General features: G+C 35.7%; 1 protein-coding gene across 6 annotated transcripts in view; it reads left to right on the top strand.

The window, feature by feature from the left end:
* Positions 1–25622, top strand: part of dab2ipb (DAB2 interacting protein b) — a 189542-nt gene that overhangs the window by 159306 nt on the left and 4614 nt on the right. For all 6 annotated transcript variants that reach the window (XM_056458054.1, XM_056458050.1, XM_056458051.1 and 3 more), the window contains 8 exons: positions 2979–3123; positions 7326–7470; positions 8775–9011; positions 9220–9421; positions 14296–14471; positions 15814–16699; positions 19478–19600; positions 23340–23542. In XM_056458054.1, the coding sequence (XP_056314029.1) occupies positions 2979–3123; positions 7326–7470; positions 8775–9011; positions 9220–9421; positions 14296–14471; positions 15814–16699; positions 19478–19600; positions 23340–23542 (2117 nt within the window). The remainder of the gene's footprint in view (positions 1–2978; positions 3124–7325; positions 7471–8774; positions 9012–9219; positions 9422–14295; positions 14472–15813; positions 16700–19477; positions 19601–23339; positions 23543–25622) is intronic.

Here is a 25622-nt window from a genome sequence, read left to right as displayed (position 1 = left end):
GTAAGTGCTGCTGATGTGGAGGAATATGGCTCAATGCAGGAGAAAATTAAGAAGAATGCAAAAATGTATTTGAATTAAAATAACAGATACAAATTGTACGACAAAAGACAAAAACGTATATCAAAAGAAACACTTAAAAGTGTATTGTTCAGTAAGTGTTTTATTTTATATGTATTGTTACATTACTTTTTAGAATAGATGGATAAATCTATTTATAATAACCCAAATAGTCCAAAATCTTAATTGACAGGTGCTTGAAAAAAGTTTGTAGTGCCTGGAGAGTCTCGCCTTTAGAATTAAAGTGGAAAAAGCTCGAATGAAGCTTAGAATTATTTGTATTCACATCTTAAAATGTGCTTTTTATTGGTAACACCATGCTGTTGGTGAACATATGTCGTGGATAAATATGTATTATGCCATGATTACGCATTTTCAGTTATTTTTATTAAAAATAAATATGATGTATTTATTTATTTAACTATTGTTCGGAGCATTAAGTGCAGTTTGTTGTCATCTTTGTAAACATACTATTGGTAAATAAGGTAAATATTATTAGATGATGAGGACAGTTAGGAATTGGGGTCGCATTGGAGTGGATATTTGATTATGTTGGCAGGCTGCTTTTACAGTTAGTTTTCCCATAATCATGGAAAACCTGGAAATAGTCTGGTCCAGTTTCCATGGTGACTGCGCTCATGTGGATTTTTAAGCTGTGAGGTCACAGTACATCCACACTGCCCACACTGCTTTTCTGTCCCAAACAAATACTTCTGTTTTGACTCGCTTAATACCCTATTATCTAGAGTCAACATTATTCCTCTAATCTGAAACACTCTCTCTCTTTTCAACTATTTCTCAAAGCGATATTTAGTGTTGAAAGTTACCTAGATTGCTGGCCAATATTTGTTCACTTTGATGATGAATGGAGCTCTGCTACTCAGCCTGAGACTTGACAAGCAGTTCTATATTTGGAAAAGTGTTCAAAAGTATTTTATTTTTTATATTTTATTATAAAAGTCTCTGCTCACCAAGGCTGCACTTATTTGGTCAAACATACAGTCAATTTGTTTGTTTAATAATTCTCCTATTTTAAAACATTTTAAAATGTCATTTATTTTTGTGGTTTTCAGCAGCTCATGATTCTTTAGAAATCATGCTAATATGTTGATTTTCTGCTCAAGAACCATTTATAATCATTGCTTATGCTGAAAGAATGTTTTAGGACAACAGTATCTCTAGCAGAAAAAATTTCCAAAGATGCCGTTTTAAATTGTAAAGAAGTTACAATTGTAAAAAAGTGTTTTAGAAACTAATGAAGACAGTAGAAGTCAATGTTTCAGTTGAATTATTTAGCCTGACATGTTTACTGCTCCAAAATAAATTAAAATTGTACCTCAAAATAAAATATATTGTGTTCATAAGGGTAAAAGGTAAAATTTTTTTAATCAGACATTTAAAAATATGCTATTTTAGAACAGTAATCACAATACTGTGAAACTGGTAATTTGATTTAAGATTGTCAGAGCGTCAGAATCTTAAAATTATTGTTTAAGTATTTACTATCACTCTTGATTAATCCTTGTTCAATTAAAAATAAATATTAATTTGTTTTATAAAGTCTTTCTAGCTCCATACTTTTAATATAACTCATTTGAGTTAGCTTGGTGGGTTAATGGGAGGATCTGGATCTATAAAGAAGAAAAACAGAATGAGTAACTTTAAGTAACTTCAGGTTTTGCTTTGGTGTTCATATTTGACAGTAGGTTTTGTGTCAGGTTGCAGGGTCTCATTCATGTTCCAGGCTTTGTCTTTGATGCCAGCACAAACTTTTCTTCTTGTCATCATTTCAACCACATAACTGAACGAATCCTCACACAAAAGAGAAATCAATATAGGGCCTGTCAATCTATTTTCTTTTTGTTACCAAATTACATTTTGTCTCGTACCTCTTTGCCACATTATTTTATAGAGCTCTTTCCTAACCTTTCTTTACGTTTATAAATATATAAAGTGTTTTTGCTTCTTTTTGGCAAGGGACATTGATTTTCCAAAACAACTCACTAGCATGGAATCACAAACCTTAAACTGTAGCTCCACCAGTTTGGAAGTGGGATGCATCTTTTTGAAAGAGAATATAGATTTATATGTTATTATTATTATTATTTTTATATGAGTTATAAGGAGATATGTTTATTAAGTCCTTGTGAAATACAGGTATGTGCAGAGACTGAAGTTGCAGAGACTTTTATTTCAGTATGTTGATGTACAGTAACTCCAACTGGGCTTTACCCTTTCCTCAAAGCAAACTAACAGTAAGAGGAGTTTGCAAGATATTTTGACTGGAGCCATCAAACTGACATCAACAGAGAATGATAACAAACTTAAAATGCCAAAGCAAATGGTCAGACTTTGATTGGAGAGTATTACAAAAAACATCAGTGGATTATCTGTTCAGCATAGATTAATTGTTCACCTAAAGAATAACAATATGCGCTAGCAAAGTAAACATTGTAGATTTTGATTTCACATGGACTTTAATGAGAATTATATGAGGATATTAGTTTTCCACAGACAAAAGCTTTCAGGCACAGTCTACATGGAGCCCAACATGACTCACCGCTGTAAATAGAGACTGAGACACACTCTGAATCCTATTTAGGATGCAGGCTGAACTGTGTGTATGTGAATGTCAACAGCAAGTAGACAGATTTTTTCTGTCTAAGTCCCATTTGCTGGTTTTGATAGGCTCCCTGCCAAATAGCTTTGATCAGAGCAGCTCTCACTTCAGCACTAGCATCTCTCCTTCCTTCTCCTTTTCTTCTCTTTCATATGCTGACAGACATCAGCAGCACAACCACTTCAATTATAATGACAGACCCTCCATCTACTCTGCTCTCTTTTTCCATTTTTGTGTCAGACTAATAGTACATTTTCTCACCCTTTTTTTAACTTTTGTGTGTGTGTGTGTGTTGGTTTAGGACTTCCTGACAGATCTGATGATGTCAGAGGTGGATCGATGCGGAGAGAACGAGCACCTGATATTCAGAGAAAACACACTGGGCACTAAAGCCATCGAGGAGTATCTCAAACTGGTCGGACAGAAATATCTGCAAGATGCGCTGGGTAAGAGCTTGTGTGTCTGTGTGTTAGTGGAAAGCAATATATTTTTCTGACAACATGATGACCCCCTCCAAGTTACTAAGTGACAGAAGCACTGACATAAACATTTAATAAATATATAAAACATATATTCCAGCTTTTATCCTGCCAGACTTGAACTTGGCCATTTTATCAGCTTAAACACATTCTGTGCAGCACTAGAAACATTTAAAAAGTTTTATTTTATGTTATTTTTAAATAAGATTATGAAAACACACATTTACTGTATGCTACTTTGCTGTAAGCTTGCTTAGTATCAGGTGATGCCTTTTTATTAATACCTCTGTAGTTTAGGGATAAGATGTTTAAATGTCTGGACTAGCAATTCATCAGCAAAACAAAAATGCACGCTGCAAATCTCACACCGTGTATAAGTCCACTAAGCATATGTGTGAATGTGAGTAAATACAGCGAAAAGAGTGAATCTCTCTTTAGATTTGCATTAAGAAGCCATTTGGTGGTGCTGAATAATGTATAGTTGTTTTTCTTAGATAAATGTGACTTGTGAAGCACTTCTGAATTATTAAATCGTTCACTCCTAAAGACTGACTAAGTCCCTCAGCAGAGCGAGAAACGAACGGCAAAAAGAGCACATTACACCGCAAGGTTATATAAACAGTGTATATGCACAAGGGATGGACCTTTTGGTCATTTCATCCAGTCTAGTTCACCGAGTACTCAACTGCCTAGGTTGTAAAAACGTTTCTCTTTTTTTTTTTAAATCAGTGTGCAAGATACTGTGGGATATCTATTCACAAAATTAAAGAGGTAGCTTGCCCAAAATAAAAATAAAAATCTTTAATCATTTACTCATCTTTTTCTTGTTCTAAATCTGTATGATTTTCTTTCTTCTGTTGATCATAAAATAATATAATTTAGAAATTGTAAGTCATCAACTAAAACAAAATACTCCTCATTTACTCACCCTCAAGTAGTTCTAAGCTTATTTTAGTGTCATCATCAGGGTTTCTGCAGGGTCTTAAAATGTCTTAAATCTCAAAATCTAAATTTTAGGCCTCAGAAAGTCTTAAATTAACTAACTAAAATATTGCGTTGTTGGTCTTAAATCTTTTTTTAACAGGTCTTAATTTTCTTTAGTTCATGTATTGCTACCAAATCTGGCCAAAACCCATGCAATCACCAACAATCAACAATGTTTAAAAGTTATCCATGTATTTACTGCTGAGGACACCGACCTGGACAGATTTTTGTGCATAAATTTAGTTTATTATAGTTTAAAAAAAAATTGTAAACATTTGTTAATTTTTTTTTATTTATTTATTTTTTTTAAGAAAGTTTATGTTGGCAAAAAATGTATGGATACAGGTAGAGCTTGCTTGTTTATAATATGAATAATAATAAGAAATAAATTATTTTTTAAATATTTTATATAATTTTTTATTATAAATATATTATTGTTTTATAAAATGTATTACATTTATAATAATTTTTCTAAAGGGCAAATATAAATCTTTTCCATCTGGACAATTTGAAAAATTCCTTGGCCTTTAGCCCTTTATGAGACTAAAATTTCATTCATAATGATATTTAAAATGTCTTAAAGTCTTAAATTTAACTCAGTGAAACCTGCAGAAACCCTGATTGACCTGTTAAAACAAAGAGAAGATATTTTGAAGACTGTTGATAAATTAAGGGTGAACTATTCCTTTAAACCTATTTGGGTGGTTGCTATATTTTGAAATGTGTACAGTGGTTGTTATTTTCAAACACAAATACTTTAGTACTCATGTCTAACGCTAATCTACTCTTGCTTATGTGTGTGAACGTTTATTAGCATAGCATTACAATTCAAATCAATGATTCAAAAAATTACTGCAAAACTGGGAAGATGACCAGAACACAGTTATTCAATAATCCAATATCCTGGAGGGATTTGTGGTATTAGATTTCTGTCATTAAATCTCTCCTGGACAATTACTAAAAGCCCATTTATATTAGCTCAGATTGCAGAAGATGTTCATATTGTATTACATATAATGGTAAATCAGTTCACTTTGAAGGCACATGCTTTATCTTTCGTGACCATAGAACTCAGAATGATATTGAGATTTTATCTGGGTTTGTAGCTTCATGGTTTTGTGACATCCAGCAAGCTCTTTTTCTGCTGCTGTGGCCCATTGGACTGACTGTTTGAACTATTAGTGTCATATATGTGGCATAGAATGAGTTCTTAGCGTCTTCCTTTGATTTTTAATCAATATGTATGGTTTACAGAGAAAAAAAATGGCTGACTGTTATTTGTGGGATTATTGTAGAGAGATAATAGTGTGTGACAATATAGGGAAGTCAGCTGAATCCACCTGCTGGTACAACAATGTCAACAATCTGGCTCAACTTAGTCAGCCGTATTCACATTGCTGAAGTTTGGTCATTTCTGTTCAAAAGTTTGGCATTTATTTATACAGTTAAAGTCAAAATGAAAAGACTATAACATTATTATATTATAATATAATAATAATTTAAATAAATGATAAATAATTTCATAAGTAATATAAATAAAGTGTTGTTTAACAGAGAGATTTCTAACATTTTTTAAATCACTTTATTTTAAGCTTTATGTATATATATATATATATATATATATATATATATATATATATATATATATATATATATATATACAAACACAGTTAAAGTCTGAATTATTAACCCGTTTATTTTTTCCCCAATTTCTGTTTAATGGAAAGAGGATTCTTTTCAACACTTTTCTAAACATAATAGTTTTAATAACTCATCTCTAATAACTTATTTATTTTATCTTTGCCATGATAACAGTAAATAATATTTTACTAGATACAAGATTTCAAGACACTTCTATACAGCTTAAAGTAACATTTAAAGGCATAACTAGGTTAATTAGGTTAACTAGGCAGGTTAGGGTAATTAGGCAATTTGTATAACGATGGTTCTTCTGTAGACTATCAAAACAAATATATAGCTTAAAGGGGCTAATAAAAATGACCTTAAAATGTTTTTTAAAAAATTAAAAACTGCTTTTATTCTTGCCAAAATAAAGCAAATGAGACTTTCTCCAGGAGAAAAAATATTATCAGACATACTTTGAACATTTCCTTGCTCTCTTAAACATCATTTGGCAAATATTTAAAAAAGAAAACAAAAACTTAAAGGAGGGGCTAATAATTCTGACTTTAACTGTATGTTCCTGTCGTAATAAAATTGTGAAAAATCACTTTGGTGAAATATTTGAAAAAGAACAGAAAGAGCTAATAATTCTGACTTCAACTATATTTTTGAAACAGACATAATTTTTTCAGAAAATCTTTAACGTTTTTCTTTTGAACTTTCTATTCATCAGATGATTCCAAAATGCACTAATGGCTATTGAAAATTCAGTTTTTCATCACAGGAATAACTTGCATTTTAAAATGAAGTTGAATTCATTACTTTTTAATAATATTCCACAATATTTTATTAAGTTGATTCAGTTTTGGTGAGCATAAGAGACTGAAACTAAGCACAAAAATAAAATTTCTTTCAAAAACACATCTTGCGATGCCACACTTTTGAACAGTAGTCTATTTTACGCTGCAGTGGGTCAGTGTTTATCTGAAGCTGTGTAATAAGGAGACCACAGAGCATCTGGTTAGTCTCTAACTTGGACGATGAGGAAGGTGGGGTTCACTTTATAGTTGGACATCCACATGGTTCATGCTACACTGGTTTGATTTTTCTCCGATGCTTTCATGCACAACAGAACAGAGGGGAAGAATCGACCAGTACCTGTACACGGTCTCTGTGGGGAGGAATCTGGCTGTATTGTTTGTTTTTGATCGACAAAAAGTTTGTTGTATATTCCCAGGCCTGGGACTCTCATTAGTTCTGAGTCAGATAACCTGAGAACTTTACCTGCTTTGTGGAAAGGGATTAGAAACAGGGATGAGCTCAGAAGTTCATCAGCCGATGTTCATTCCTGATGGTAATTGTGGAGTTTGTTTGCATAAAAGAAGGCAGGGTTTGTATGGCAGGTTGCATTGCTGACATTTAGAAATGCATGCAATCTAGTTCTGAATACGAAATCATGTCAAGATTAATCAATAGATATCAATAGTTATTTATTGATTTCCTCAACAACTCTGTTTATGTTGAAACATCTAAAGCTCACGCAGGAATTATTTTTATTGTAGGTGAGTTTATTAAGGCTCTGTATGAGTCTGATGAGAACTGTGAAGTGGACCCGTCCAAATGTTCATCCAGTGATCTGCCCGAACATCAGAGCAACCTGAGGATGTGCTGTGAACTGGCTTTCTGCAAGATCATCGAGTCTTACCGGTAACTACAGTCTGCCCTACACTGAACTGTCTGTTCATGTCAACCAGTGATGCATTTTAATGCAAGATGCTGCTTTTTCCTAAATCCTGTTTCAGTTAAGTGTGAATGTAATATGATTATGATTTCTTATGAGGTTTTGTTATGGGGATTTTCACTTGAGAAAAATGTATATATAATTTTTATCTATTTATTTTTTGTGGTAAACATAACTGAATATGCTTGAATCTTTTGTTTTATAACATAAACTGTACAGACAACATTTTTCTTGTTTAGTTAATTATTGGAAACTTATGTTTAAAATACGCAAAGACTGTTGGTATGTGTCTGTCATTTACGTTGCAGAGCAAAACTTAAAGTATTATCAAGTTATGTTTACCACAGATATTATGTTTCTCATAACACCCATGACAAATTATTCTCTAGGCTTCTGGCATCATCCATGAACCACACTCATTTAATTGAATTTGATTTAATATTATTGTTGTGAAATTATTATTACTGATAACATAAAATAAGCTTGTGAGTACAAATAGAAATAACAAAATATTATAGACTAATAACTGATCTAGTTAGACAGACAATTTATGAATTTGATGCTGAAAGTGACTGATTTTGCATATATGATGTAGATTTATACCATATACAGTATACAAACAGCGAGAGTAATAAACATTTTGTGTTTTTTATGAATGAAGTTCAGCCAGAACTTCTTAATCCACATTACCGGTCAAAAGATTGGGTCCAGTAGGATTTTTTATGTTTTAAAATAAGCTTCTCCTGCTCACCAAGGCTGCATTTGTTTAATCAAAAATACAGTACAAACTGTAAACTTGTTGAAATTGAAATGTTATTGCACTGTAAAATAACTGTTCAAAAGTAGTTTATCATTTAATTTCATCATTTATTCCAGTGATTCATTTTTCTAGTCTCATAATCCTTCAGAAATCACTGTAATAATAATTGTTATTGTTATTAAAATCATTATTATTAATGGTAATAGTAATAAAAGCAATAATGACTGGACTAATAATTTTATTTGAAACTACATACAATAAGTAATAAATATATTTTTAACAAATAAATATTTAACTTTTTTTACATTTAATAAATGCTGCCTTGATGAACAGAATCATTTTCTTCCAAAAAAAAAAGAAAAAAAAGACCATGACCCCAAACTTTTGACTGGTAGTGTAAATCTAAAGTTCTGTATTTCAACATGTAAAGGACAAATGTATAAAGGATAAAACTGCCTGTTTTATTGGCTTCAATCTAAATTCAGTGTTCAATTCTTCCCTCTTTAACAGCGTGTTTCCTCGGGAGCTGAAGGAGGTGTTTGCGTCGTGGAGGCAGGAATGTGGTAATCGAGGGCGTCCAGATATCAGCGAGCGTCTTATCAGCGCCTCCTTGTTTCTGCGTTTTCTGTGTCCGGCCATCATGTCTCCATCTCTCTTCAACCTGACGCAGGAGTATCCAGACGACCGCACTGCACGCACACTCACTCTTATCGCAAAGGTCACGCAGAACCTGGCAAATTTCACCAAGTAAGGATTTCATTCTCTCCAGTGTGTGTTTTAATGTCTCATAATGGAACGCCTTGGTTTTATTGCTCGTCATGCTATTGTGAGCAAAACACTATTAATAAGAATGAAATGAAGTTAATAGATATAATTATGATTCTAAAGTCGCTGGTGTGGTTAATTGAGGTTTTAAACGCATCAACGAGTCATTCGTGTTCTCGTTTTCTGTCAGGTTTGGTAATAAGGAGGAGTACATGTCATTCATGAATCAGTTTTTGGAGCAGGAGTGGACCAACATGCAGCGCTTTCTGCTGGAGATCTCCAACCCTGAGACCATCTCTAATACTGCAGGCTTCGAGGGCTACATTGACCTGGGCCGTGAGCTCTCCACATTACACTCACTGCTAGCTGAAGTGCTGTCCCAGATGGACCAGGTCAGTCTATGCAACATACAGTCTACTAGGCTCCAATATTGTGTAACTTTATATCAGCATGACATTGGCGAGTCATATACTATCTCTCATTTTAACGTCCCCAAAGATCAAGACTAACCATATCATCTTGTTAGCTCACATTCCCAGTTTTGTGGTGAACAATTCATCTGTGCATGTCATTAAGAAAAAAAAGTTATATCTTTCAAATAATAATAATCAAATCAAATAATCTTTAATTGAAATCTGAAAGTGCACTTCCTGTTTGTTTTCAGTTAAATGATCAGATCAGTATAACTCTTCTCTGTAATAACTCTTCTAAAACCCTTTTCCCGATCTTTCTGAATGAAATGCCTACTTTACTATATCCATTTAGCCTGCAGTAGAAAAAACAAGCCACGCCCACTGTTTGCTCATTTAAAAATCCGTTTTTCTAGGAACTGTGTCACATTATGAAAAGAATAGCGATTGCAGCATAATTTAAGCATACACTACTGGTTAAAAGTTTGGAGTCCGTTTTTTTTAAAGAAAATTATTCTGTTCATCAAGGCGGCATTTATTAAATGTAAAAAAAAAGGTTAAATTGTTAAATATTTATTAAAGTTTTAAATAACTGCTTTCTCATTGTATGTAGTTTTAAATGAAATGATTACTCCAGTCATTATTGGTTTTATTACTAACACAATTAATAATAATAATAATAATAATAATGATAATATTAGAGTGGCGCAGTGACATGGTGGCACAGTAGGTAGTGCTGTCGCCTCACAGCAAAAAGGTTGCTGGTTCAGTTGGCGTTTCTGTGTGGAGTTTTCTCCCCGCATGTTCTTCCCGCATTCGTGTGGGTTTCCTCCGGGTGCTCCGGTTTCCCCCACAGTCCAAAAACATGCGGTACAGGTGAATTGGGTAGGCTAAATTGTCCGTAGTGTATGAGGGTAAATGAGTGTGCATGGATGTTTCCCAGAGATGGGTTGCGGCTGGAAGGGCATCCGCTGCGTAAAACGTGCTAGATAAGTTGGCGGTTTATTCCGCTGTGGCAACCCCAAATTAATAAAGGGACTAAGCTGAAAAGAAAATGAATGAAAGAATATTAGAGTGATTTCTGAAGGATCGTGTGGCTCGGAAGACTGAAGTAATGAAGCTGAAAATTTTTTGATGAAATAAATACAGCCTTGGTGAGCAGGAGAAGCTAATGTTAAAACATTTAAATATCCTACTGACCCCAAACTTTTGATCGGTAGTATGCACATCATAGGTATCATAGTTAACTGAGACTAAAAGTATATTTTAGTCATTTTTGCTAGTAGAAAAAAGTTTACTGAAATAAAATATATTGTATTATAAGATCTTAAATAAAATGAGCAAAAAAAATATATACATTAAAAAGTCATAAAAATGACAAAAGCACAACAAAATAAATTCTATTCATATCTCAAATTTTTCTCAAATCTCAAAGTTTGAAATAAGTGTGTTTAAATAGGTAAATGGACCAATGAATAATAAATGAATAAATAAAAAGCTAGTTAACAAATTAATAAATAAAAAAGAATAATTAAATACATTTCTTAAAGTTCAATGCCAGCAAAACTGAAGCCCTTCTGCATGGCTCTAAATCTTTTTTATTCAAAGATCAATCTTTTACCCTGTTCATTGATAACTCCCCAGTCAATTTCTCAACCCATGGGAAAAGTTTTGGGGTTATAATGGATGGCATGGTCTCGTTTGGTTCTTATATTAATAATATCTCAAGTTTTGCCGTTTTTCATTTGCATAACATTGCAAGACTTCGCTCTTTACAATCTCAACAAAGTACTGAAGTGCTTGTTTATGCTTTAGTTAAATCACGGATTGAATACTGTAACTACCAATCTGGCATCCCTGATAAGCAACTTAATAGTCTACAGTTAATTCAGAATTCAGCAGCTAGGATAGTTACCTGCTTGCATGCTTCTGATCACATAACTCAAATTCTCTTTCACCTGCACTGGCTCCCTGTTCACTATGGTATACACTACGAAATCCTCCTCTTAACATACAAAGCTCTTCATAACTCATAACTCTTAACATATCTGTCTGATCATTTTCATTTGTACACTCACTGAGATCATCTTCTGCTGAATTGTTATCTGTTCTAAACTTTAAGATAAAGTCATTTGGTAGCAGGGCTTTTAGTTGTACAGCACCAAAGTTATGGAACTCCCTGCCTTTGCACATTGCCAGGTGGACAGTAATTCCAATTTTAAATCTCAGTTAAAAACTTTTTAACATTTATTATTGATTAAAAAATAATGAAGCTTTTAATGATTTACTGGTTTAATATCCTGTCTATTGCTTTTTACTGCTTGTATTTTTATGATGTGCTTGCAATGTGCTGTAAGATGTCCTTGAGTACTTTGAAAGGCGCGTATTAAAAAAAATTATTATTATTATTATTATTATTATTGATATAATTTATTTAATAATAATAATAAAAATATATCATTAATGGGTATAAAATAAATATCTGAAATATCTATTTATTAAAAGTAAATATAACATATAAATATAATAATAACAATAATATATATATATAATATAAATATTCATCCTTATACTAATTTAGAATGTTTGGATGTATTTACTGAGAAAACAAACATTTACTGAGCCCAAAATTCTTATTATGAAAGTCATTTTCCTCCATTTGTTCAGTGCAGTATTTGCCGTTGATTGGTAGGTGAAGTCAGGAGAGTGTTGTGACGAGGCTGTTCATCACATTGACGCCACAGAAGGTTCTCAAGTTGTGCTCCAGTTTTCTGTGTTTGTTCTTTGAGTAGGTGGACTGATGTGAGCAATTGCCTTCAGGCTGAACAGTCAGGCTTTAAAATCTCTCGTTTTATTGCCTTTAATGTTTAGACCTCATAAAAAGGATTCACCATATGTTTGTTTCTCTGTATCTCATTTATTTAAATATATTTTTGAACCAAATTGTCTTTTAATCCTCCTCCTCCTCCTCGAATGCTAAAAATAAATGAGCTGCTGTATTTGGCCAGATTTTCATCGCTAAAAGAAAACTTCCAGTCTTGCAAAATGCCTTTGAGCAAAGTTGCATTAATCTGCAGCCACTCACCTGTGCTGTAGACACTGCATACAACTATGCAAACATTACTAATTAAATTTGTAAATGTTGGATATTCTCACAGCAAACCTCGAGGTTGAATTATGCAGATCACGTTAGGTGGACATGCTCTGAAAGCTCATGCCTTCTCACTGTTTGGAGCTCTTCATTGGAAGTCCGTTTGTCCCCGAGGCTGCCATAGACTGATAGCAGCCACACAGAAAAAGAAAGTGAAATTATTAATGGATATGTCACCAGCATTTACTGCCATGCGTCCAATTAACAGTCAGTGATTTATGAAACAATTTATTTAAGCCAGAGGGGTTGAGCCAGCAGGAGTGCCACAAAATCAGCTCTTCGGTTATCCAAATTTTTAATCAGTCACATTTAAAAAAATTTAAATCTAGGCTTCTGCTTAATTTAATGCTTTTTGGGGGGTTGGGTGAAAATAGCTTATGTGCAAAGAGTTTTTTGCCATAAGTTTTCCTTTTTTCCATTACTTTTCCCTAGTCCAATTTTTGTCCACAAGACATGGGACAATAAGTTTTTTCAAGGTATACTGTGGTTTGGAAAAGTCAAGGTTTTAAAACTGCCAAAAGTTTCTGCTATACCGTTCCTATGGTATATGTAAGATTTTTTTTATTTATGTTTTTTGTTTCGTTTTCTAGGACAACAGTATCTCCAGCAGTAAAGATATCAAAAGATGCCATGTTAAATTGTAAATAAATCTGTGTTTTAGAAACTAATGAAGACAGAAGTCAATGATTCATTTGAATTATTTAGCCTGACATGTTTACTGCTCCAAAATATTTTAAATGCTCCTCAAAATAAAATATATTGTGTTCAATGGAGAAAAAAGTTGTTTTTTTTACCCAGACATTTAAAAAGAACATATTTTAGAGCAGTAATCACAATACCATGAAGCCATGATATTTTTATCCAAGGTTATCATACCGTCAGAATCTTATACCGGCCCATGCCTAGTTTCCACCAGTTTTATTTAGGGCTCCATAAAGATAAACTTACATTATTATAAAACTAAAATGTACACAATACAGTACAGATGCAAAACCTACTGTCCATATACAGCAGGTGGACTTATACACTTTCGCTCAAATGTTTGGAATATGTAGTTTTTTATGATCCTAAAAGCTGTATTTTTATGATAAAAACACAGTTGTAAACGGTAATAATATTACATATTTTTACAATTTAAAATAACCTGGTATGAATCATTACTTTAGTCTTCAGTGTCTCATGATCCTTCAGAAATCATCATGATATGCTGGTTTAATGCTCAAGAAATAAGTTTCATTGATTCTTTTTTATTTGTATTCATTTTACACAAATGGAGAAAGAGTTCTGATTTATATTATTAAATACAAATATCAGGTTATGACTAAGAATTGGCTGCCTGGTGGAAAAATCTGCCTGCAAATAAGCATTGCTCTTTAGGAGGCAATTAGGTTTAATTGATTGTTTAGAGATACACCATTTGGATTTAAATCATTGCCTTGTGCTTTTAAATAATCCAAAGCAACAGTGCTTTCAGTCTATTCTGCACATTTTATCAGTAATCAGTTTATCAGTGTAGCCTCAATCAAAAACATGACCTTGGATTTGCAAGCATTTTGCTCTACCAGTTCCGCTTCAGGAACTCATTTCCACAGGTTATGTTATCTTCTGCCTCCCTTCTCAAGGGGACTAACAGAGTCCTGCACAGATAGAAAAGATCTTTAGCTAGTGTGTTCATTTTCAAATGATCTTTCATCCACATCCTCAGAGTGCTGCCTCCAAGCTTGGCCCACTACCCAGAATATTGAGAGACGTCCATGGAGCGTTAACAAACCCGAATGTACAGATGAGCGTTCCTTCTGACCGAGTGCCCTCGCCACCAGTCCCTGGATGCAGCATCTCCACTGGGATACAAAAGATGGCCATTGATAGCGACCTGCCGGGGTAAAGCAACAATCACATTTAGTTTCTTAAAAATCTGAAACCAAGCAGAATCATGTATGAATAGAATGGGCATTATCACAAATCGACCAATCGGCTTCAAGCTTGGTGTTACTTAAGGCAATTACACAATAAAAGTGGCGTTCTATTTCTATATTGCTTACGTACTTGGCATTATCTGTCACTTTCAGACACAAAGACTGTCCTCGTCCTTGTTCTTAAGAGTGTGCCCTTACTTTATCCAGCAGACTGCTCTTCTAAAGAGAACGGCTCATCTTTATCTGTCTAGCTCGCTACTAATTCCCCACCGACATTTATGAGAGCCAGAGAGAATGAGAAGCCTGTAATTGTAGTTACACACACACACATACACTCACACACATTCAGGGAAAGAGAAGATAAATATACTGGGGGATCAAAAGAGATGGAGGCTGTGAGTAGAAAGCATCGAATGAAGCTTGTTGGCTGGTGTCTGGATGGAGATTATGATGAAATTAGCATTTTTTTCCCAGACATCCAGACAATAAACACAGTCTGCGTGAAAGGAAAGATAGAAAGAGATGCATAACAACCTTGAATTTTCTCTGCTGTTATATACCTGGCATTTATATAAGTTGGAGAAGGATTTATAGGTTATGAAAAATGTTGTTTCTCAATCAGGCTAGCTGCTGTACTGGGCCAGAGGTCTTGTGAATATGTTTATGGATAATAAACTCTGTTCTATAACATTGCTGTTCCAATAGTTAGAGAGCAATATTACAGTATACTGCTTTCTAAGTGGCTTAAGCTATAGGAAGAGTAGCTAAACTTGTAGATTTGTGGTTACCTAACTCTGCCATGTTTTAGTTTTTTGTAGTAGAATTAAGGTTAATTTTCATAAACAAAAATGAGCTATTGTGTGTTGTCTAGCTCTTTTTATGCTTCTTGTTTTACAAAAAGTTGTCCATGTTGAGTTTTCTGATTCGGCTGATTAGGCTGTGATTTATGTTATGGTGATATATATTTATGCAGCACACAACAAGGAAGAAAACTAGGATTTAGAGCAGATTTATTTCCTCTCACAACATTTAACCAACTTTTGTGTGTATACCTGCATTGTTACATTATTGAGGGATTAGCAGTCATGTGTTCTTGTAAAAGTTTTCATTAGAAGGTCACATTTCAGCAAGGACAGCAGCTCTCTTAGACAACAAGGCAGCACACTAAGATTTGAAACTGGAGTAATGTGTTTTCCATTATATTTTAATTGATCGCAAGTTGCATGCCCTTTTACTGACCTTTATTGTGATTAATTATTTACACTTCTCTCTTTCTGGTCCGTGTTTCCATCTTTTCACTTTACTAGCCCAGTGGACTTTACTCGCCTTCCTTCCCCCACCCCTGAAAACAAAGACCTCTTCTTCGTTACACGCTCTTCTGGCCTCCAGGGCTCCCCTGCCCGCAGCTCCAGCTACTCTGAGGCCAATGAACCCGAGCTAGGCCTGGCCAATGGTGGCAAGAGTCTGTCCATGGTAGATCTCCAAGAAGCAGCCAGAGCGTTAGAACCCATTTCCATTCCGGCAGGGATAACTTCAGAAGGTATGGGAGAGGGTGTCATGGTCCCCTGGAATGCACGGACTCCTCAAGGCAACATTGCTGGAGGCCCCACTCTTCACAGGCCAGTACAGAGTCCCACTACCCCAGGAGCAGAAGGGGCCCCAGGCAGGCCCACGCAACTCTTGGCCCCGCTATCTTTCCAGAATCCAGTGTACCAGATGGCAGCAGGGTTGCCAGTCTCTGCTAGGGGTAATGCGAGTGGGGATTCTGGGTCGGAGTGTCACAGTTCCGTCAGTTCCCATAGCAACAATGAAGAGGGTCTTGGAGGAACCAAGACCACCTTCCTTACCCAGGGGGCTTCGGTGGGCGAGGAGTTTGCAAGGCGTTCGGGAGATTTTTCAAGACGCCAGTTATCGTTAACTGACCCGCAGCATGGACACCAGCCAACGGTCCCACGACAGAGCAGCGCCGGCCCCCAGCGGCGGATTGACCAGCCTCCACCACCTACACAGACTGCACCCAGAGGACGAACTCCACCCAACCTGTTAAACTCCGCCCCCTACCCACGACCTCTCAACAACACTATGATGTCATCATCACCAGACTGGCGTGGAAGTGGTGCACGACTTCGGCAGCAGAGCTCCTCTTCCAAAGGGGACAGTCCAGAAACAAAGCATCGTGGACCACATAAACAAGTGAGTCATATTTTTTTGCATATAAAGATTAGTATGCAGAGTACGCATCAACATTTAAAGCCATCATGATATAAAAAAACTGACAGTTGTTATTATTTTATAGAATATTGCAGTGATTTATCTGAGCAAATCATTTTTATTTAATTGTGCTCCATCAAATCTTTAATCCAAAGCAGACATCTCTTCTCTGTTTGGTGTGTGCACTGATGCAAGAGCTGGGCAATAATTCCTCGCCTCCAGCAAACGGTCAATCACATGAAATCAGAGCAAACAAACCACAATGATCAGTCAATTCCCAGTGGACAAAATCAATATGGAAGAAAAGACTCTTGCAATTTCCGTTTTATGCAGGCTTTTAAATCAGCCTGTGAGCTATATCATTTTTTTCTTATGCATCTTTATCTGAAGCGAAGCTAGTAATTTTATAAATATACCTTGCGGCAGGTCTGATTTATCGAGTGTAATAAGAATCAAAAAAGCTTAGCTTGCTACCAATCATGAACCCCTGACATTGACTATTGCCACAGGCAGTCATTTTTCTCAGCGATTTGACAATGAAGTGGACAGGAAGGACATTTTCCTTATCCACAGTGCATTGTTCTCTCTCTCTTGGGATTTGATTGATTGTTTAAAGTGATTGATGGAAGCATGTCTATGGAAGCCACATGTGCGCACACTTTTATTACATCGCAGAGCACCTCCAGGCTCTTTTTGTCTTAATGTGAAAGGCACATCTGCGCACTTTATGTGAATACTGTGGTGGAGTACAAAATCAGTTACATTATACAATTGCAGAAAAGATTAGCATCTTCCATCAAATTGATCTAGTGTTTGTCATACCTCATTAAAACTGATGAAAGAGGGGTAGTGACAGATTTTTGCATTGTAAGGTATATCCGAGTGAAATGGGGTCTTATCGAATAGTAAAAGTGTAGGATGGAGTCTTTAGTCTTCAGTTAAGTAAGTGGATGGGGCGGATAGGGCAGGGCGATTAATCGAAAATTAACTGAAATCGGCATTCAGAACCTATAATCGATCTCATTTTTCTAGGTGCATTTCAATTTCAATTACTTTCCCTACTGCTTGTGATCACGTGACCCAGCTCTGTTTACACTTCTGCATCGAGCACAGTGTATTGGCTGGTGCAGCCTTCAAGCGATAAAATGAATACCTCTCAAAAATGTAACTACACGTCGTGACCACACATAGCACAAGCTCTGTGATTGGTCAGCTTAGTAGCGTTAACGAGCGTGAAAAAAAATTATAATAATAAATAAATAAAAGAAAGAAACATTCAATAATTGCAATCAAGTAAAAATGTTCAAACAATTGAGGTTTTTATTTTAGTCCCAGCCCTCGAGGCAGATCTGAATGCAAATTTGGGTTTGATTTTAAGCAAGACTTAATTGATGTTTAAGTCCAAAAAAAGTCTTTTTTGAAACATGCATTACAGAAACATTTCCAGTTACATCAATGATATGTATTTAGTTCATTTATAATTCTTATATAGTTTTGCATCTTTAGTAAATGCTGTTTTTATTTAAGACATGATTCATATCATTCAAATTCATGGTATATTCCTTGAAAACACATCTTATGTGATGCAATTGTTTTAATTGTAAGCATGATGAAATTGTTAAGTACTATACTATATTTCACTATTACTGTATATTATCTCAAGGCCTATTTCCACTGAGTTGTACAGTATGGTATGTTACGGGTTGGTACAGGTCACATTTATCAGCACTGCCGAAAGGGTACCACTACACACAACATACATTTAGTCCTTATTTGGGTTAAAAAACAACACGCAATATAGCCTTGAGTGCAAACCTCTCATCTGTATCTTTAATTTTCACCAGCACATGTAATTCCGTCATTCAGAGTTTATAATAGTCCAAAAGGCGATGCTAATAATTAAACATGGCAGCTGAAAGAATCATTTACTCCTTTGGTATTTCACACTTCACTCGCATGTTTGTCCTTTCTAAAAGGATAGGATGTCAGAAGCACTTCAATAATCATGCGCACATTATTATCACCAGCTCAAGAAGTCTCTGGAGAAAGTGAAACCGCTCGCGCTTAAGACGGCCACGTAAAACAAAAACAGGACACTGCAGATTTTGTTGTTCTTGACTTTGTGGCTTTTCATCAAGACGACGACAAGGTTTGTTTGAGCTCAGGTTGACCATGGCTTGTTATTATACTGTATGTATATACTATTTTGGTGTAATGTCTTGGCTGTGTATTTCAAAATGGCGGTTCCTTTGTTTTGATTCTCCTGGCTTGCGCTAGTGACGTTTCTCTATAAACCAGTAGTGTTCAGCTGCGTGTCTAACTTCACTTTTTGGTACCCTTTTGTCGTGCTAGATACCCTTTCAAAAGGGTACCCAAAAAGTGGTACATTATGGTTTGTTTTTTGGTACCTTTTGACAGTGAAAACGGCCATAAAAGTGTACCATACCGTATTGTTTCGTACCACTCAGTGGAAACGGGCCATAAAACAATTCGCTTAAGAACAACAGGCACAAAAATGGACACTTTCTAATACATCTTAACTCTGCATGTTATTACAGGCACTGTAATGGTGTCCATATGTCACACATGTGCTTTTATTCAACGTTAAATTATGCTAAATGTCATTAGGTTTTGTTTGTCCATGTAGCCTGTTGAGAACATGCTGCCCCTGCCATGACTTCTTTGTGTGTGTGTGTGAATCCTGTTTTATCTTCAGGTTATTCATGTGCGTGTGTATTTGTGTGTGTGTGTGTCTCATAGGCCCCGTCCCCAGTGAACCCCAGTGCACTGGACCGTACGGCTGCCTGGTTGATGAATGTGCCATATATAGAGCAGGAGCCCGAGACAGAGCTTTGCAGAGATGAGCACACACAAGCTGAAAAGGTAACTGACCACCCACACACCGTAGCAGCAGAGATTTCGGCTCATTCTAACACTCTGGATAGGAAATGAATCATCATCCTGCATTATTTTTTACTCAAACACAAGGATTTTGTCAGTGTCAGCGGTCCGACTTTTGGCTCTGTCTGAGTTGGGTTTTTCTCAGATTTAAAGTGCAAAAAATGGCAGATTTAAAGGTGAAACATGTAGTTTTCTCCTAGTTTAATGAGCAGAGGATCTTAAGTAAGCCATTTGTACCTCCTTGAGAGCTTTGTGGCAGTTTAAACATTGCAGTGTTTCTGCTGTGGCAAATGAGGAATGAGGTGGAAGAGGTCGTTGGAATATTTATTTAAAGAGCCCATATTATGGCTTTTTGAAAATGCCCTTCCATGTAGTGTGTCACACAGCTCTAAGTGAAGTGAAATATCCAGCTAAGGCTTAAATCTGTAAGTTTACAGTGTTTAAAACTATTGATTCATCTATAAAAGAGTCGACTCATAGTGCTTCAAACGAGTCGTCTTGATAACGAGTTATTAGGTGTTTCGCGATGACGCAGCTACGAAACACAAGTAGTTGCACGCGCAAGCCCGGGAGATTTGAAACCTGCGGCCCCGCCCACTAACAGAAAAAAGTCACACACACACACACACACAGAGACACACACAGACACTGGTAGAATGAAGTCACGCTGTGCAGATGGAGATTATTGTCAGTTCACCCAAAGATGAAACCTTAGCATATAGCCTAGCCTTGAGCAGATCGAGAGCCTCTGGAAACTACCTGCTTACAAAGAAGACTTCATCAGTTTGTTAAAGGAAGGATCAGTAAAGACTGTCAGAACAAGGATCAGTGGATCATGAATCAGTTTCTTCCCCCATTTCACCAGTGTAAGTACGTGCGATTAAAATTGTTGCCTCGTTTACTCTAGCTTGCAAATTATGCATTTAGTTGTGTTTTGTTACTTGTAACCGCGTGTGCTGTATCAGGTTAACTCTTTATATTCTCATATCGCGTGTAAAGCCACGTTGAAAACGCGACGCGTGCCGCTTTGTTTATGGATAGTCAGCTATGTGTGTGTGTGTAATGTGTGTGTGTGTGGCTCCTCTGAGGACGGTCGTTTGTGTGAGTGTCTCCTCTTAGGAGGTTGATGTGTGTGTGTGTGTGTGTGTGTCTCTGAATAGGGTAAAGCTCTAGGCAAAGGGTGATCAAAGGGACCCGTTTGTAAAATGAGGACCGGGGGGGGGGGTGTCGCGGTTGAAATCGCGGATGTAACTGAGGACGCGGAGGGGGAGGGAGGTGTCGCCGCCGCGCCGTCTCTATTCTGGACGCGCCGGCCCTGTGTGTGCGTGTGTGTAAAAAGAGCAAGTAGACTGCTAGGACATATCCTAGCCAGTTCTTGGACTTTTTGCTTGATAAAATAGTTAGTCGTCAGTATTTTCTAGTCCATCGTCTGTATTTACATTCACCCACTGGCAGCCAAAATCCACTATGAAGCGTGTGTACACTGTGACTACTTTTATATTGTTGATAATCTGCTGGGCATTTCACTCTGTCTCGCCCTGAAGCCTGTCAGTGTCGTCGACCAATCGCAGCAGCCTGTCATTGGTCCAATCAGCGCAGATTAGCTTCGCGCTGAGGACGAGTTTGGGTACAAATGAATCGCTGAACGATTCATATGGGAGTCGCTGGGATAATTAGGTAAAAATAAATGCAGATTATAAGACCATTAAAGTGTTGTTTGACCTTGCATGCATATTAGACTGTTGTTGGAGACCCTTACAACCTAAATATGACCCTATTTCATCTATAATATGGGCTCTTTAATGCAGTTTCATTTGGTGTCTTTAGTGCTGTAGAAAATCCACAATTCTTAGAAACCAGTTCCAGGAGAACTCTCAGTCTTATGAGAGAGACAAAATAATCCATTTAATTTTTGCTTTCCCATTTCTTAAACATATGTTTGCCTTTCTATTTTTTTTTTACTTTTAGTATTGTTTATAAATTATTATATTATTAATATTTTGAATAAACGTTTTTATAATACTTGAAAGTAACTTGTAAAGTTATAAATGGGATTTTATCTATGATTTGTTTTATTTCAGCTTCATTTACTGAAAAACTTTTTGGGAATACTTAGAATCTCTCGATTGTTAACAATGTATAATGCATTGTAAGTAGTGTATTTTAGTTATTTTAAGTAAGAAGTCAGTTTAAAAGTCAATAGTCAATAATTTCTTGTTCATGTTGAATCAAAGCTTGTTTTAACTAAGGATTCCGTATGCAACTTTTGATTTTAGGGATGCATTAATAAATGTGGACATTAGCATGGACTGAGATGTAATAAAATGCAGTAGTAGTTCATTACTAGTTTATGCTGACTAATGCAATTAACTGCAGTGCTTCTTACAGGTTTAAAATATACTTGCAGTGGGGAGCCGGATTAAAACACACCATTTACCCAAATCACATAAATAGTTAACTCAAGGTGTTCGCGGGGTCTTAAAAATTTAAAAAACTAAATTTTAGTCCTTAAAACGTCTTAAATTCACTGAAATGTCATCATGTAGGTCTTAAATTATTGTAACCTGGTCTTAATTTTCCTTTTTTCATAAAAAGCTATCCAATTGGGCTAACATGTATCCAGCCACCAATCCATCTCAATAAAACTTTTAAGAAAACTCTATTTATAACCCAATTTACCAATATGGTTTCATTTATCGTCCTTAAAAAAGGACTGGGTGTGTTTAAATCACCCCAATATGACAGTCTCTACACTATACCTACACACGTCTGTCCAAACAGCTTGAAAAGTAGATTTTTCACCATAGGTGCCCTTTAATGTTTCTCTTGCGACTGTGCGTGCGCAGTCAGTTGCGAAGCTAAGCAAAAGTAAACTTAAGTAAAAAGGTGATGCAAAAATGCATTCGAGCTTTAGAAAGCAAAAATTGAATCCCGGACATATTAGGAGGTTTAGAAACCCTGGCCGGACGAATTTTTTAAGTCTCAAAACAGCGCGCCTCTGTGGGTCTGCAGAGCATGTGAGACTGTCTTTGGCAGTATTGACAGGTCTCGCACACACAGAACGAAATTGGTAAACGAAAGAAGATTTTCCACTACTTAATCGATCGTGGTTGTTTGGTTATATTGGGCGGATACAAAACAAAAACAAAAACAAAAAAAAAAGTGTCACTAAATATATTTGGCTGTTAATATACCTGGACCGCTCGGCCAAGTAAAGTCTATGTGTGGGAAGTGATGTTAACAAATGATAGCTTGTTCCAAATCAAGAATGTGTAATAGTTTTAGTTAACAAAAGATGATGATTGATCAACATAGTTTCAGCATGTTGGAGCAGATGTTTGCATGTTGCTACGCTAACACTGCAGCTTTTACAGCACTGATACTCAAAGGGTAATGTTCATTTTTACATATATTAATGCATTTTCACATTGCATGCTGTATCAATTTACATCAGTCGATGTATTATAAATGAACATGAATTAACAATGAACGAAAGCATATCTATAAATGAATGCTGTAAAAATGTAGCTCGTTGTTAATTCATGACACCTGAAGCATTAATGTTAACAAATTGAACCTTATTGTAAAAAGTTACCAATAGGATACTTTTGCAAGAGTGTACAAAAGACAAACATAGGAAAACATTAGCAAGTGCATTTTTCCATTTTCAGGACTCATAGCTAACGTTTAGTGCTGACCGAGGTATTTTTGTGTGTGTCAGTATCAGGCGGAGATCAGTATGCTGCAGGACCGTCTGCGTATGTCGGTGCAGAGGCTGGAGGAGTACGAGGCCCGGCTAAAGGGACAGGAGGAACAGGCCCAGAAGATGCTGCTGGAGTATCAGGCCCGACTGGACGAGTCAGAGGAGAGACTGAGACGACAACAAGAAGACAAAGATCTGCAGATGAAGGGCATCATAAGCAGGTGTGACACACTTGTGTTTTGAAGAATAAACCTAATGAAAGCCAATGAGGGAAGATGAGATAAAGCAGCAAGACAGAAAGATAAAAGAGCAGACTTTAAAACATACATACTGAAGTGAGTAGATTTATCTCAGGAGACAAAGAAATGTCTTCCCAAACACAAAAAAAATTGATAAAATTTTGAAGAAAGTCAAAAAGGAAAGAAAAAAGGGAAGAGGAGCAAAATAAATAAATAAATAAATAAATAAATAAATAAAGTAAATAAAGTATTTTTGTTCATGTACACTCAAAACAAATGCTGGTTGTTTGAACCCAACTTTGGATCAAATATGGTCAAACACAGTTGTTGAGTTGACAGTAATGTTCCATGAACTAATTTAAAGTAAGAATGAACAAAACTTTAACAGCCTTTATTACAGTTTAACATTTACTTATGCATTATTAAAATGCCAAGTTATGCTTGTTAACTAAGGAATAATGTACATCAAGTTGGTTGTTCTCGCAGAATAAACGCAGACAAGCTTCTAAGCAGCCTGACACGAAGCATCAAAACATTGATCTGTAATTGTCAACAAACAGCTGAATGAAGCCTACGCTAACTACTTATTTGTTACAATCTCCAGTAATCTAATCCTTGCGGATCGCTGGAGAACTACACACACCACATTAAAGAACAGCAACTCCCAGCATGCACCTTGCACACACCGGTTCCTGTTTTCCGCTGATTGCAAACACACAGCTGAAGCTATTCACTGATTCAAAGACTATATAAACAGCATGCACACACATCTGGGCTGAGTCTTGTAAAGTGTTTGGCAAACTTTACGATGCGTTTCCCTTGCCTTGTTTGACCTTTGCTTTGTTTGTTTGTTTACGTTGCTTGCCCCCGGAACTGACCATTGGCCTGTTTATGACTCCGCTCTGGATTTCCCTGCATGTACTCTTTTTCTCCTGTTCTCTCCTGTCATTGTTTGTATGACAACTCTCTTGAATAAACATGCATTTGGATCCTCCACTCCATTGTCAGCGTCATAACAGACAAAAACAGTCATGAACAGTGGAATGACAGATATAGAATGTCTTTAACCAATCAGAATCAAGTATTCATTCACTAATTGTCTTGATTATTTGTAGTACCCAGATGAGCCTGTGTTGTTAGTTTAATCAGTTGTTGTCTGAGAATAACATACCTTGGAATGTTGTGATTGACCAGAATCCAATATTGAATTGAATATTTTTTTTATTTTACAGGTTTAAACAAACGATACAAAATACAAGTATCCCATTGCTCTTGAAATAAATCGTTGAGGATTAAAAAAACACAATAATCATACATACAATACCATAAAATTGACCATACTTACACAAATTGTAAAAAATTATCATCACCCATCATGCAAACTATCATCATTAAACAACTATCGTTTGACTGCTTTTTTGAACCTCCTTAAGTCTTTTATTTCTTTGGGTAATTTATTGTACATAATTGCACTAGTGTATAAAACATATTTTTCCCCACTAAACCTCTAAAATTAAATAAACAACTATTAAAACCCCAAGCCTTACTATACTATATGTATGCTAATGCCTCACCATTTGAATATATTTCGCCAAATAGCTAGAAGGCACATAACTAAACATTTTATCTATCATTCCCAATTTTAAAAAGCACACTCTATTATTTACAGTTATTTACAGCTGTACAATAACATTAGCTTATACAGTGTTAGTTAACGAGTTAACGAGAATGACTTTATTTTTTGTTAACTAACGTTAACAAAGATGAATAAATACTAATAATTGTATTGTTCATTATTTGTTCATATTAGTAAATGCACATTTTAAAAATTTGAACCTTATGATTAGTGTTATGAAAAAAAATATGACCAACAGTCGACTTTGTCCATGTTTGACCCAAAATTGGGTTAACAAACAAATTTAATAATGCCTGCCTATCAAGTTCACAAGTAGTCCATTAAATGGCCTTAATGAAAGCAAATTGATTCAATGGGCTCAATTTCCCTTGTTCATCTTAGTCCCAAAATCAGATAAAAGTTAGCTTGAATTTAGTGAACAAACAC

This window comes from Danio aesculapii, chromosome 5 (assembly GCF_903798145.1).
Source record: "Danio aesculapii chromosome 5, fDanAes4.1, whole genome shotgun sequence".
In the NCBI taxonomy this organism is placed as follows: domain Eukaryota; kingdom Metazoa; phylum Chordata; class Actinopteri; order Cypriniformes; family Danionidae; genus Danio; species Danio aesculapii.
This window is presented reverse-complemented; position numbering and strand designations above follow the sequence as displayed.